The sequence below is a fragment of the Vulpes lagopus genome, chromosome 2 (assembly GCF_018345385.1).
Source record: "Vulpes lagopus strain Blue_001 chromosome 2, ASM1834538v1, whole genome shotgun sequence".
In the NCBI taxonomy this organism is placed as follows: Eukaryota; Metazoa; Chordata; class Mammalia; order Carnivora; family Canidae; genus Vulpes; species Vulpes lagopus.
In genome coordinates, this window is record NC_054825.1 from 152,046,285 (window position 1) to 152,062,411 (window position 16,127).

General features: G+C 45.5%; 1 protein-coding gene across 1 annotated transcript in view; it reads left to right on the forward strand.

The window, feature by feature from the left end:
- The first annotated feature begins 12,079 nt into the window (after positions 1-12,079).
- Positions 12,080-16,127, forward strand: part of SPTLC1 (serine palmitoyltransferase long chain base subunit 1) — a 50,639-nt gene continuing 46,591 nt past the window's right edge. Inside the window, exons 1-2 of the mRNA XM_041745500.1 lie at positions 12,080-12,193; positions 14,872-14,979. Coding sequence (XP_041601434.1) covers positions 12,137-12,193; positions 14,872-14,979 — 165 coding nt within the window. The 5' untranslated portion in view covers positions 12,080-12,136. The remainder of the gene's footprint in view (positions 12,194-14,871; positions 14,980-16,127) is intronic.

Sequence of the window (16,127 nt, forward strand, 5' to 3'; positions counted from 1 at the left end):
TTTAGTGACAAAGATACTGTCACAGTTCACATCTTTGGTGGAGAAGGCAGACCTTAATCCATGCATGCACACTTACAGACCTCAGTTTTATTCCATGAAACCGAGAAATCCAGGGTTCTGAGACAGCACATTGCTCAGTGCGCAGCTCCCCGAGGAGGTGGTGTTTGAGCTGGTATCTGAAGCATGCGTATCTCACATGGCTGGAGAAGAGAGCATTCCAGGGACAGAGTATACCTCCTAGGTACACGTGCCAAGACACTCAGAGGCCAGTGGGGATGGCGCTCAGAACACAGGCCTGGCTAAGGACAGGGCTTGATCTGTTGGTGTGGCACACATGATGGCACATCCAGTCCCACACACCCCTTTCCTGAAAACAGAACCCCAGTTAATCCAGGCAGTGGGCAAAGACCCCTTGATCACCATGAGGACAGACTACAGACCCAGAGGATGAATCATAATTGATTGGCTAAGTCTGACCCCTTTTCCTAGTAACTGGTCATGTGGGTGGGCACATGGCCAGTGCTGACCAGTAAAGTATAGAGTGAAGAAGGATGGAAAGTTACTGGGAAAAATCAGGTCTTCAGATAAAACCTCCGAGCTCAAGAGAAGAGGACTTTTGCCCTGCCTCTGTCATCCTACTTGCCTGTGACCGTATGGCACGGTGGTCATCCAGAATCCGTGACAGTCCTAACACCCCAAAGCCACCATGCCGAGGATGGCACAATGGAAACCAGAAAAAGTCTAGGTCTTTGACCTTGCTGAGCCACTGATCAAATCCTGGAACTGCCTCTCCCAGGCATCCTGGTATGTGGGGTCATTGAGCACCTTCAGGCAAGTCATTGCTGGCCGGGGACCCTCTTGCTCACAAGTGCAGTTTGAACTGATTTACATGGGAAAGCATTCATCTCAGTGATGCACCATTAGGTCACAACCCACCCCAGAGCTTAATGGCATGAAGACCCGTGTGTTATTATCTCTCATGGTTCTGTAAATTGACTGCCCAGCTGGGCAGTTCTTGTTTGAGGGCTTGAGGTCTTTGCAGATGTTGCAGTCGTGGGGAGGATGGGGCTGCACTCACCTGAGGGCTCACCTGGGTTAGATGCCTAAGGTGCTGCTGGCTGGGACCTGAGCTGGGGCTGTCAACCGTCGTGCCCATGCATGGCCTCTTATGTGGCTTCAGTATCTCCAAGTATGGTGGTTGGTTTCCTAGAGTGAGCATTCAAAAAAAAGGGGGGGGGGATTCCTAGAGACCCAGGCAAAAACAGCAAAGTCTTTTATGAGCCACTTCCAGAAGCCACACAGAATCATTGGTCAAAAACAAATCCCAGGTCCAAGTCCCTGCTCTGCTGTGTCGGGTATACTTGGACCCAAGCTTGAGCTTGTAAATAAACCCTCGTGTGTTTGCATCGGGAAAACAAAAATCCCAGGGCAAAGCCAGATTCAAGGTGAGACTACCAGGAGGTGTAATTCCATGCGATGGCCATCTTTGAGGACTAGCTATCATAGCATCAAAGTATTTTAAGTGATGGGTGGCATAGATAGTTGCTGTGTTGGACAGACTGGAGGAGAAACAAGATCAAGCTAAGATGGAGAGACCAGTGAGCTTGCTTTAGAGGATTGTGATGAGCTCTCAATATCTGTTCTGTCCCTCCTTTGTGTAGCCATGAGTCATCCCTTCTCTACACTGACTGACTCAGGAATGGCAGACCCAAACCACAGCAGGCTGGGGAGACGTGGGCAGAGCTCTCAAGATCTCTGAGAAAGTTGGTTCCTTCCTCTTAAGAAAAACCATCAGGAGACCCATCTCTCTCTTCACCTGGACACAAAAATGGGATCCATCAGAGCTGATTGCTGTTGACTGAGGTCTTACGGCCAATGAGGAGTACTAGTCTTGAGATGCTTTTGCAGTTGGTCTTGAAAAGAAGTTAATACTCTGGGCAGTAGAGCAGAGATCTCAGAAGAACCAGTCTCCAGTGGCTTTGTTGATCCACAGAAGCGGAGCTCTCCAGGGACAACCTGAACCTCGCTTTTTACATTTTTAAGTGAGGTGAGTGAAGAATGCCCCTACATCAATTTTGCAAGGCTACAGGTATACTCAAAGATGCTGGAGCAGGTGTCCAGAAGGACTAGGGATGGGAGTAGAAGTGCGAACCTGGGACAAAAAGGCAGAAATGCGTGGAGGGACGAACTACAAGTGAATGCGTGGAGGGACGAACTACAAGTGATCTACACACTTAACAGCCAGGATGACTCAGCTCACATCCCACGACACAACAGTACAGAATTGAAAGCCCTTATGACACTAAGGAAAAGTTGTGGGAACAGGTTCAAGAGTGTGTATATATATATATATATATATATATATAGAGAGAGAGAGAGAGAGAGAGAGAGAGTGCACGCATATAGTGTATATAGTGTATGTATATATACACTCTTATACTCTGTATATATATATACATATATATATACACACACGCGAAACTACACATCTGACATCCTGTAGAGTTATGGGAGAATTAGGGGATTTTCATTAATTTTATTTTACTAACAAATCTTTTTGACTTTAGATCTAAACAGAAATCTCTACACATTACTTCATTGGTTCATACACATAAGTCACTAATAATAGTGACCTACAGGTAGCACTAAATATGTTAGGTAAAGTATTATAAAGGACAATGAAAGATGCACTACGGTTTAATTTTGATTCCCCCCAAGTAGTACCTATATTACAGCTTAAGAACTCAAATAAAAGCACAAGGCTTATCACAAAAAAACATCATTCGTAGCCCATCCTACCCCACCCAGGTTCTCACTTCCAAAAGGCAATCATTTCTTTTAGTTACCTCCTGTGATTAAAGGGCACGCTATCCTGCCATGCATGATGCTTGCATTTTGCTTACTGCTTACTTTTACATCATGGTCCTACTTGGTTGTAAGGCCTTATTTTTACATCATGGTCCTACAAATTCTTCTATTTTAAAAATGATCTTTTTTCCATTGTCTTGCTGGCCTCCTATCCCATAACACCTGCCAGATAGGCATTTAACATCTCTACTTCCTCTCCCTTAAATTGGTGTTCATGCTATGAACTCAGTCCTTTATGACCACCTATCCTATACAAGCATCATTGTCCATTTTGGTTTTTGGTTAGGGTTATTTACAAAACAGTGACTTCATACACCCTGAATCTTTTCTCTTGAAACCTTTTGAAAATCTGTTCAAGTCCAATCTTTTTCATGTCCTTCATCTGCAGTAACAAATTATTCACACATTTGCTACTGATAACCATTGACATTGTTTCCATTTACTATTGCAAAAAAAAAAAAAAAAAAAAAAACATAGAGACATACAGAACTACACACACAGGAGGCAGAGACACGGGCCGAGGGAGAAGCAGGCTCCATGCAGGGAGCCCAACGTGGGACTCGATCCCCAGACCCGGGACCACGCCCTGAGCCGAAGGCAGACGCTCAACCACTGAGCCACCCAGGCGTCCCAAAACTACATATGATCTTTAGCTTTACTCATTAAATGCTTTGGATCATTCTAGAAGGCTGCTTGTGCTAGACCAACCTGCCTCAGACCCAGCCTGCTGACTGAACAAACTTTGTTAGACAAAGCAAACTTACCACAATCTAAATTAAACATATTAATCAGCATGTAAAAAAAAAAAAAAAAAAAACAAAAAAAAAAAACAAAAACAAACCCCCCCCCCCCTCTTTCCACCCTTCCTTCCCTCTTCCTTCAGTGCCCTCACCACACACAAGGAATTTTCCTATCACTGTGAACTTTGCTGGTACAGAGGAACATCTGCCTTCACCTGTTTTTGGACCATAGCCACCCATCCGCTTCTTAAACTTCCCTTCCCCAAATTAAAAAGAAAAAAAAAAAGAAAAAAGAAAAAAAAAAAAGGCAGGGGCCAAACCGCTGCGCCACCCGGGCTGCCCCCTTTTTTTTTTTTTTTTTTTTTTTTTCACTTCTCCAACAGATTTATTTGGAAAGGAATGGATTTTGAGGAGAAAAAACATGGGGCAGAGGTATGGAATAGAAAATAAATACAAATGTAAGCTGTTTTTCTAATTGTTTTATAACCACAACAAACTCGTACAGAGAATGCCCTGTACAAAACAACACAATAAAGGTTCAAAGATCGAAGTGTTCCCCTAGGCAAGGCTGAAGATTTCAGTCTCTGGTATTTGGAATTTAGGCTGCAGTCCTTGGTTTTGGATGGATCACTGGGTGTGTGACACAGTCCATGCTTTTAACCAGATTTGAACAGAAGAATGGCCACTTGGCCCAGGTAGAAGTAGATGAAGTGTTTGGTTTCATGTGTCACATAACTACCGAAGTTCCTCCCCACGATGCAGTGCCAGGTGGGGTTGTACTTCTTGTCAAACTCCTTCTTAATATGGGCCGCAATGTCCTTCTCTATGTTATGTTATGACATGTTAAAAACATGTTATGTTTTTTTTTTTTTTAAAGGCCTCTAAAAACACATTTATTGTCTTATTAGGGACTAAATGAAGAGACAAGTTCCCAGGCTGATCCTTCAGCTTTCCTAAGGCCATATGGTCCTAAGGCCTCATGGTTCAAAAGTAGCATGTATCCAGGGTGGGGTAGTGGAGGACAGAATCATTCTAGAAGTCTCCACCACCACAGATCTCCATCTCTGGGGGGTGTTGTCCAGAGCTGGACGGATGTGGCTAAGAGCCAGCCATGGCAGGTAGCTGTCCAATGTTCTGTAGTACCCTGTTCTCTGGAGGCTGTCTGACTCCTTTTGGCTCGTGGATGATGGCTCCTATGCAGACAGGTCTAAGGCTGGCTCCAAAGTGTTCTGGGCTCCAGATGAGTGGCTGTGTTGAGGGCAGGTGTGGTTCAGTAGCCCACACAGACTAGAAAGTAGTTCCCAGTTGAAATATATACTGTCCCACCAGGGCTCCCCCAGCTTAGGGTAGAAAGGGAGAGGCCATGGCCCCAAATCTTTTGAGCTCAGAGGCAAAGGCAGTGGGGGTTCTAGCACCACCTCTGCAGATTCCCAAGCCTTCTTCACACAGTGGCAAAAAGGCTGGTCCATGACTTCCACCTCTGGATCTGGAGAAATGGAGTGTCTGAAATTAGAGCACAGGCTTTGCTAGAGTGGAGGTGAAAGCCTGGGTCTCCAGAGAGATTTCTGTAGGGGTACTGGTTTGGAGAGGCGGTGAGGACCAAAGTGATTCATCAATTCTCCGGTCTTGATTTGGACTCTCAACTTCCTGCTTTGGTCCTCTACTTCTCTGGGAGAAGTCCCAGATTCAAAAGCGATATTCTGTACAATTCATATGGTGGGGTTGAGGGGGACAGGGCCACAGAACCCACACCTGAACATGTACAAAAATAACTTACATGGTGACCCCCATCAGCAAAGGTGATGTAGCTCTTCCCAGCCCCCAGGGCCGGAGGGTACATTCTAGAAAATGGCACTGTGGAAGCTAACCAGTACAGGCCAAGGTGCTGTGGGGGTGGGAAAGGGTGCCAGTCCAGAGGGGAGGAAGGCCTATGAAGAGGACTTGAGACGGTTGGCAGCTGAGCGGGAGCTGAGTAGCTTGTCCACCATGGTGCGGGCGTAGCGGAGCCGGCTGGCCAGCTCCTTGGAGCAGCCGTATTCCTCCAGTAGGCTCAGGCGGTACGTGCGGAAATCCCGCCTCTCATCGATGTAGGTCACAGCTGGAAGAAGTTGATTTGCACAGAGCCATTGCTGAGGTGCAGGATGATGGCGCTGCGGGTACGAAACCAGGTGCGCAGGTATGGGAGCCGGGCGAGCTCATCACCTTCCCGGGGCGTGATATTGGCACCTGCCTTTAGCAAGTGTTCACTCATGTAGTTCCGGAAATACTTCAGGAGGGTGATCTTCTTCATCAGGGAGTTGGGATGGGAACTCACGGTGAGGTAGGACTCTGTGCCATCACGCTCTATGTACTGCAGGCTGTCACCATCATTGTAGAGGATCAGGCGTGTCGAGTCGTTGAAGAGCACCCCCACACTGTTGTCGCACAGCTGGTACCCGAGGCCGTACTTGTCTGAATAGTCCACCCACTTGCTGACCCAGAAGATGGGGATGCAGGCGGGATCCTCAGCCTCCTCTTGCCTCACCAGCCCCCGCTCTGAGGGTTTGGATGCATTGACGCTGTGTAGCTGCTGCAGCATATCCCTCAAGTGGCAGTCAACTGCCTCATTGGTCTCCCGGACTCCCAGAGAAGCTGATCACTTACTGGCGAAAGCGAAGATCCCAGGGTCTCACCTCACCCCTCACACACACTCCACCAGCTCCCATCTTCTCAGTGTCATTTCAGCCCATTTCTTAAAGTTCATTCTGCATGTTTTCATGACTCCATGACTTGAAATGTCATTCACTACTAAACCCAACAATGATTTTATTTCTGTAAGGTTTTTCTTCTGGGCTTACTTGCTTCTTTTTCTTAATCTGCATGGTGGTGGACCCACCCAGGTCCATTCCCCTTAATCCAGTGTGACCTAGTCACATGGTAGGTAGGCCTGCCCCACCCCACCCCCCCACACCTGGCTGCCCTCTGGGATCTCCTCCCTTTCTTTCCCCGATGAGCTTTTCCACATTGGCTTCTTTCTTGTTTGCTCCCTCACTGGGGAGCTGTATATCACCCAGGAGCTTCTTGAGAAAACCCACCTCAGTAGCTCAGGGGCACTAACCTCTTCTCTCCTGTGTCTACACTCATTCCCTGGGGCTTTAGAATCTCTTCCAGCCACTAGACTCTCCACTTTACATTTCTGTTCCCAACCTCTCCTCCAACTGCAGACACCAACATCCACCTGTCCCTGGCATATCTCCACATGGATGTCCAATGCCCACCCCCAAACTTGCTCTCCTCCATCTTCCCCATTTTAGAGATGGTAACACCATTCACACAGTGGCTTGGGCAGATGACTTTGGGGCATCCCTGGTCTCCTCTCTCCCCCACCCACAGCAGCCAATCCCACCAGCTCCACCTGCACGAGCACTGCCAGGGACTGAGCAGGAGCTGTGCTCACCCCACACTGACCACACTCTGGGGCTTCTTGAACCCTCCTAGCATTTCCCTATCATCTCCTTCTGCCTGCATCACTCCTTCACAAAGCACTCCTGGGTCTCCTTCCCTCACTTTACTGAGTTCTGTCCAAAAAATGTGTCTTCAGGGAGGCCTGCCCTGTCCACTCTCTGTAATTCTTTTTTTTTTTTAAGATTTTATTTATTTATTCATGAGAGACATAGAGAGAGGCAGAGACACAGGCAGAGGGAGAAGCAGGCTTCTTGCGGGGAGCCTGATGTGGGACTTGATCCCGGGACCCTGGGATCATGCCCTGAGCCAAAGGCAGACACTCAACTGCAGAGCCACCCAAGTGCCCCAATTTTTTGTAATTCTTTATCTCCACATAGTATTTCATGACCTCAAACCTCATCTTCAGTGATGTACGTTTATTATTTGACTCCCCACAACAGCATATGCTCCAGGAGGTCAGGGACATCACTAGTCTGTGGTGCAGTGCCCCAGGGAGTGCTCAGGAAATAGCTATTGATGAACAAATGAAGCGAATTCTAATTAACATTCCTTGAAAGGATCACTGGAATTCAAGCTAAAAACACTGATCTGCACAGGTGCATGATAAAATTAGTGGACTGGAATACCAACACCAGAAATTTTAGCAAGATGAAGCATGAAAGGACAAAAGGCGGAAATTTGGGGGGGGAGTTAATTTATAAAAGATAAGTATATACATATAAAGGAAAAGTAGGTTTTGTTCACTGTGATAAAACATATACAAAAAAAATTACTATCTTAATTACCTTTAAGAATACGTTTCAGTGGCATAAATCACCCCTAGTGTGCTTAGGGACTCTGTGTACTTGTTTGGAAAAAATGTCTGTTGGAATCCTTTGCCCATTTTCTACTTGGATTGTTTCGCTGTTTGTTATTGAGTTGCACTCATTAATCTCCATGTATTCTGGATATTAATCTCTAATCAGCTATATAGTTTGCAAATATTAGGGAATTAGGGGGTGGGGAGAGAGAAGCAGGGTCACTCAAGGGGTCAGATGTCTAGGTTATCCAGGGCTTTCTGAAAGCGAAACCCTAACCTTAACCCCAACCTCAACCCTAACCCCTAACCCTAACCCTAACTCCAACCCTAACCCTAATCCTAATTCAGTGGAGACAGCCTCATTTCTTGTCTGGCTGTGTTGCTAGTAGCTGTGTGATGCAGCGGGGAGTATGTTTATTTGAAACGGATGTCTCAGCAATCAAAAACTTAGTGCTAGGCACTCACATCATAGTATGTATATAGATGCATCCTATATTGTATAGTTATGTAATATTTGTTATATGATATATTATCAATATTCTATATCAAATTATACAATAATTATTTAATATTATGCAATATTGGCTAAATGGTGGAATCAGGAAGAGAAGAAAGTGGTTGTGTAATTAAGGATCCCGAGATGAGATCATCCTGGGCTGTCCACATGGGCCCTAACTCTGATGACAAGTGTCCTTAGAAGAAACATGGAGAAGAGACATACAGAGAAAGAGGAGGTTCCATGAAGGTGGAGGCAGAGACCTGAGCGAAGCGGCCACAAGCCAAAGGGCGCATGGAGCCACCAGAACTAGAAGGAACAAGGGAAGATTCCCCCCTAGAGCCTTAAGAGTCCCCCAAGCAGCCCTGCAGATGCTTGGATTTTGAACTTCCAACTTCTGGAACTATAACAGAATAAATTACTCTTGTTTTAAGCTTCTCCGTCTCTTTCTGCCCCTCCCCCTGCTTGTGGTCTCTCACTCTCACTCTCTCTCTCTGTCAAATAAACAAAATCTTAAAAAAAAAAAAAAAAGAAAAAGTTTCTTTGCAGATGTATCCGTGAGATGAGATCATCCTTGGATTATTAGGACGGGCCCTTAATCCAACAACACATGCCTGCTAAAAGGCATATAGTGGACAGACAGAGAAGAGTAGACTAGACAGCGGACAGAGACAGGGATTGTAGTTATGCAGCCACAAGCTAGGGAAGACCCACAGAAGCTGGACGAGACAAGGAATGGCTCTTCCCCAGAGCCTTTGGAGGGAATGCAGCCCTACCAACACTTTGATTTTGGACTTCTGACTTCCAGAACTGTGAGATAATAAATTTCTGTTTCAAGCCACCAAGTTTGTGATAATTTGTTTGACAATCTTTGGAAGCAAGCGTGCAAAAGCCAGCAAAATCTGACAGAGTACCTATTCCAGTCACCTACTGTAGCAGATAATTGCCATATAACAAAAGAATCCCAAAGCAGTGGCTTAAAATAATACCATTTATTTTGCTCACATATTTGGGGGTTGTCTGGACTTAGCTAGACATTACTCATTCAGGGTCTCTCGGGGGTTGTAACCAGACAGTGGCTAGAGCTGGGACTGTCCTGAGGGTATCTTCCCTCCCAAGTCTGGAACCTGGATTAGTAGGATTCAAACAGCTGGGTGCAGGGGAAGCTTGGCGGGGCCTCCTGGCCATCTCTTTCTCCTTCTACAGGGACCCACATGATCTCTCTACATGGCGGCAGCATTCTACTCTAGAAGCTATGGCAAAGATACGCCCAGCCTCAAGGGAAGAGAGCACAGGCTCTGCCTCTTAACGGGCATATCAAAGAGTTTGCAGACAGTGCGCAACTGACTCAACCCAGAGGAGATGGTGAAGTTGACCTCTCAGAGTCGCCTTGCTATGGGGCACAAGGAAGTTGCAATATTTCTATCCCAGAAGCCTCGAGTCATCTACCCCGTGAAGGGATTCCTGGGAAACTATATGTGCCCACATCCTTTCAATTTTGCATTACAGCAGGAAACAGGGGCACCCCAACACTCCAGCAGGGTTGTGTAGTGCTTGTGCCATTTCACAGTATTGAGGATAGTCAAGATTACTCAAATAAATGGCATTGGGGAAATCATTGGGGAAATGATAAGGCCCATATGTCTCATCCTACAGAATATACATCCTACAGAAATATAATTTCCAGAGTAATTAAAGAGCTAATTGTAAACAACAACAAGCTGATGCAGGCATGGAGCAAAGCATAGGTGTGCTGGAGATACCCTTTCTAAGCAAGATCTGAATCCAAAGGCAGTAAGGGAACACGCTGACACATAATGTAAAATCTAAAACATAGAGGACAACATAAACAGCTAGAAAGAAATCAGGCAGAAACATCCCATATGAAATAGGAAAAATATATGATATTCAGAATGTAGAAAGAGCTCCTATAAATCCATAAGAAAATGAAAAATCACCAAAAGAAAAATGAGCAAAGGATCTGAATTGGTGACTCACAGAGGGGCTACAAATGCCAATAAAAAATTGCTCACCTCATGAACAACCAGAATGATAAGAAAACTCAGTGAGGTGTCATTTAATCTCCATTAAGTTGGCAAGTTTTTAAAAGATTGATTATATCTATCAATGAGCTAGAGTATGGTTACACTTTCAAACATTTTAAAGTGTTTGAGCCATTCTGGAGAACACTATGGCAGTATTTACCAAAGTTAACACTGTGCATACTCTGTGGCCATACTCCACTTTGAGAATGATCTTCAGAAATGCTCCCACGTGAATGCAAGCTGGTGCAGCCACCCTGGAAAACAGTGTGGAGGTTCCTGAAGCAGCTAAAAATAGAGCTACCCCAAGACCCAGGGATTGCACTACTGGGTATTTACTCCAAAGACACAAATGTAGTGTCCAAAGGGGCACCTGCACTCCAGTTTTCACAGCAGCAATGTTCACAAGAGCCAAACTATGGAAAGAGTTGAGATGTCCATTGACAGATGAATAGATAAAGAAGCAGTGGTCTATATATACAATGGAATATGACTCAGCCAGCAGAAAGGATGAATACCCAGCATTTACATCGACATGGATGGAACTGGAGGGTATTATGCTGAGTGAAGTAAGTCGGTCAGAGAAAGACAATTATGATATGGTTTCACTCATATGAGGCATATAAGAAACAGTGCAGAAGATCATAGGGAAGGGAGAGAAAACTGAATGGGAAAAAATCGGAGAGGGAGACAAACCATGAGAGACTCTTAACTACAGGAAACAAATTGAGGGTTGCTGAAGGGGGGGGGGTGGGGAGTTGGGGTAACTGGGTGATGGGCATTAAGGAGGGCATGTAACGGGATGAGCACTGAGTGCTACATGCAACTGATGAATCACTAACTCTAATCTAAAGCTGACCATGTTCTATATGTTGGCTAATTGCATTAAAAAATATTCCCACATGAACAGGAAGATACATGCACATAGATGCTTCCTGCTGCATTATTGGTAACAGAGGCAGAAGTAGAAAACAACCTAAGTGTCCACTAACAGGAAAATATGTAAGTAAAATGGAACAAGAAATATGTATTTATAACACGTTATTCCAAGACGTAGTCTTCTTTAAGACGAAAAATGCAAGATTTATGGATGAATGGGAAGAACACCCCAAGAAAAAAATAAATAGAAAAAAAAAAAGCAAATTGTAGATCACTATTATCCCTAGGGTCTCAATTAGATTTCAGACATCCAAGCCAAGTAAATAAGTGTGTGCACACCACATTTGCATGTGCCAAAGAAGGTTCTAGAAGGTTGCACACCAAAGTACTGCATGGCTTAATTCTCGCCAAGCATTGATCTATGCAGGACACACCCTAAGTGCTCTATAAGAGGTTACATATGTTTATTATATATATGATATATAATAATTTCTATATTTTTTTATGATAATGCATTCCTGGGTTCCTCTGTCATTTACAAGTAAAGAGCACATCTATGATTACAGAACACTCCCCGCCCAGGGCAGGGGCCATTTATTATTAATGCCTCCATCCTGAGGGCCCAGCACAGGTCCTGGCACAACACCTGTCGGAGGAGCCCCCTCCGGGCTCTCATCCCTCCCGGCCGTCAGGTGAGCCCCACGCCTCTGAGGCCTGGGGTCCCGCGTTCCTCCAGCGCGCAAGCGCCAAGGGGCGGGGCCCAGTCTCTCCAGCCCCGCCCCCAGGCGCTGTGCGTCACTGGGCTGCGCCGCGCGCTGTTTGACGTGCCCGCGACCCGCCTTCCGGAAGGAAGCGCCAGTGGCTGACTATGGCGACCGCCGCGGAGCAATGGGTGCTGGTGGAGATGGTCCAGGCGCTTTACGAGGTGAGCTTGGCGGCCCGAGTCGGCCCACGACCATACCCAGTCCCGCAGGCGTGGGGCGGCCCTGGCTGACTCGCGGTCTGCGGCCCACGCGGGGTTGGCTGGGTCACGCCCTGACCCTCGGCTCCTCTGGCTGGAGGGCCTCGCGGGGGAGCACCGGCGGGAGCGGGAACCCAGGGGCGCCTTGGGCTCGCGGAGGGGGGCGGGGGGCGAGGGGCGCTCAGGAGAGGAGCAGGTGGGAGGGGCCCGGAGCGAGGCTGGGCTTGAAAACCTGTGGAGCTGGGAGTGATGGTAAGACGGGGTGATCGCAGCCCGGGAAGGTCGTGGGGGCGGTGGGGCAGGGGGCGGTGGGGCAGGGGACAGGGGACAGGGGACAGGGGACAGGGCTGTATACTGGAGTTTGGCTTTGTCGGGGCGAGGAGTCACGAAAGCCGAACGATTCAGGAACTGGGAATACGAAATCGTTTCCCATTCTTCCACATGCGCCCCGTTTTCTGTCCTGTAAAGATACAATTTTTAGAGATTTTTTTTTTTTTTTGAAGGCTATTCCGGATAATTAAGGGTTTTTTGAAAGGCTGGCTGAGCCGCGCTACCCGGTGCAGGAGCCGTTCAGTGTAGTAGCCACTACCCACATGTGGCTGCTGGGCCCTTGGAATGCGTCCAGTGCAAGCGGTGGGACTAAATTTTTAATTTGATTTCGTATAGATGTATATTTTTACAGAGTTAGGTGGTGACGGGTGGCTACGGATCTAGAGGCGAGGGCTAGTGCACTGATCAAACAGGGCAAAAATTCCTGTGCTATATTATAGAGCTCCTCTTCATTGAAAGCGAGCCTCAGATTTTCTTCTGATAATTCTGTAGAACCTGAACATAGCTGCTTACTGGCGAGGGGAGACCCTGGTGTCTTCCACTGCGGGACTTATCAGGACTTCCTGAAAAAGAATTGACAACAGATGTGGTGTGAGTGATGGCCCACCTTAACCTAATTATGGTAACTGAGATAAGAGCCTCTAAAATTGAAGGGTTTTGTTTGTTTGTTTGTTTGTTTTTTTAATGACCAATTTTCTGTTCTGTGTTGTTGCTTCCTTTTGGAAGGCTACCTAACTGACCAAGAGTGAGGTGTTCTCTTAGATGTGACATTCCCAGGGAAAGAAGCTGCGTTTGTGATTTTGATTTAATTCACTAGACAGTATCTCAGCTTTTCTTAGGATGATTTCTTTGTGGAGCGAGATGCTTAGAGACTTGGGCAGATGCTTGCCGATTAGAGTGCAATTGTTGAGAAAACCGAAAGAATGCTTAGACCACAGTCCTTATTCTTAAATGAATTGTATTCAAGGGGGATCAGTATGTTTAAAAATCATCTTAAAGAGAGATTTCCAGTCCTTTTTTTTTTTTTTTTTTAAGATTTTGTTTATTTATTCATGAGAGACACACAGAGAGAGAGGCAGAGGGAGAAGCAGGCTCCATGCGGGGAGCCCGATGAGAGACTCGATCCCCAGACTCCAGGATCACAGCCTGGGCCAAAGGCAGGTGCTAAACCACTGAGCCATCCAGGGATCCCCGAGATTTCCATTCTTGTTTCCAGTTTTGATATAGTTAGTGTGTAGAATTTGAGGGGTCTTGTACCCAAAAGAGAAATAATAGTGTGTGTATGTGACATGTATGTAGTTAGAAAACTATTTGTGTATTGACTTATTTACCTACATTCGAATTTGTCTGCTTTTCTTCTGTCCACATTCTAGATTTTTTTAAACTATGAGGAATCATCTTCACTTTCTTTTTGTCTAATGTTTGAAAATGATTTGTAATTATGTTCTAAACACCTCTTTTAAATGACTTTCCAGTGCCAGCCTGTTGGAGTGGATCACTTTATAACTGTGGTTTAGTCAGTTACAAAGGTCGGAATCTTCCACACACACCTAGAGTGTCTAGTTGTGCAAAACGTAAAAGCCCGGCCTTTATCTGGGAAATGCACAGTTGAAAAGAAGACTTGGCATGGATAATTTTAGTAAGGTGTCTTTAGGCCTGTTGACATGGAACACACTGCAACCGCATACTTTTGGGGAACTGCTATAGGAAAAAGACCTGCCATTCCTTTTGGCATTTGTAAAGCTTTTTTTTCTCAGCCAGGATCCAAGAAGGTTTTAAAGAGGCTTATCGGGGATTCGGAAAATATAGTAAAATGTGCAAAACTCCAAGAATTGTGGAAACTGATTTTCTGATAACTCCTAACTCATCCATGGTGTATTGGGGCGCTAGAAGGCTCGTGGAGCTGTGAAATGTTGGTTACTGTTCTTTCCTACCAGTAGAAATGTACATTATCTGAAGGATCTGATAGTTGACATTGTTCCTCATGTTGGGATTCTGCATCAGATTTTATTTTAAGAATTAAATTTCTTTCATATAAAGGTGTTAAAGGTTTACTATTAAAGATTTTCCACGTGAAAGAGAAATTGCCAACTGTTAGAAATGGGGAAAGGAGTGAGTAGAAATGAAAGGAGTTTTAAAGATTAAGTTTTATTTTTTTTTTATTTTTATTTTTTTTAAAGATTAAGTTTTAATCTTAAGAAGTAATAGGTTAAAGGTCATGGAAGACAGTATATACAGGTGCATTACATTTTATGTGCAGATTTTGGAAGTGTTTATTTTGTTTCTTTTTTTGGTTTTTGACTCATTCTTAGGCTCCTGCTTACCATCTTATTTTGGAAGGAATTCTGATTCTCTGGATAATCAGACTCCTGTTCTCTAAAACTTACAAATTACAAGAACGATCTGATCTTACAGTCAAGGTAAGAAATTAAATCTCTTTTATTTATTACTCAGTGTATGATTACAGTTGCTACATCTTTTCAAAGAGTATTTGTGGTAGCTTACCTATATATGTTGAAATGTTTTCTGTAGTGAAATAATAATATTTTGTGAAACAATACACGCTCCTGATAATATTTCAAATAGTGAGACACAATTGAAATGAAAAAATCAAGGGAATCAAGTGTGAAAAAATCAAGGGAAATGAAATATCAGGGAAGCAAAGCTGTAGAAGCCAGAAATAAAGTAGACACCCAGAGGAACACCCTGCCACAGAGCTCTGTACTTTGTCAAGGGGAATCAGCAGTGTTAGGGATAGATGGCAGAAGGGAAGCATGGACAGGGACAGGAGCTCCAGGATCTCTTGCCAATGTGCAGAATTACATGAGCTGCTCATGAGGAGCACTATGAGGAAAATGAAGGATTTCCCTGTATTCTTCATAAAGGAAATTTGGAGCTGGAAAGAATCCTCTCATCTCCCCACCCCAAACTGAATTGTGATGCATTCTCTGGACCCAGCCCAAGCCAGGCAAACCTTAGGAAGTGGAAGTATAGAGGACCCGTGGCACTGCCCACATGGGGTTCCGTTAGCCGGAAGGATGAGGGGGCTGGTAAAAGAGAAGCTTACCCTTGTTGCTCAGGTGGGAGCACCTAGGAACTGGGCCCAGAGCAAGAGGGAAGCACGTTCTGACTGCACTGTCGTTGCTGTCACTGCCATCATCTCCCTGTCTAGCCCCTGTAGCTTTGGGCCAGAATGTTTAGAAAGACCAGTGACTGTGAAAAAGGTTTTTCCACAAAAATCTCTACAGCTTTGTTCACAAAGCGGGTGCACTGAATGCAGCTCGGAGATCATGGAGATGGAGCACTCAGGGGAACAAGTGCAAGATGGTGTCAAATCAAAGCAGACTTGCGGCAGTTGCTTCCCTGCTGGCACTGACGGGCTCCCGCTGTCCTCGTCATTACCAATAACTGGAGGATGGTCAGGCAGTGTCCCCCACAGGACATGCAGCCTGTGGTTCTTAGGGCCAGTACGTTCTGGAAACCTGGCTGAAGCAGAGTAAGGGATGTCTTATTGCATGATTTTGTGTAACCTTTCCTGGGCCAGTGGATATTTGAACCTCCATTTGGA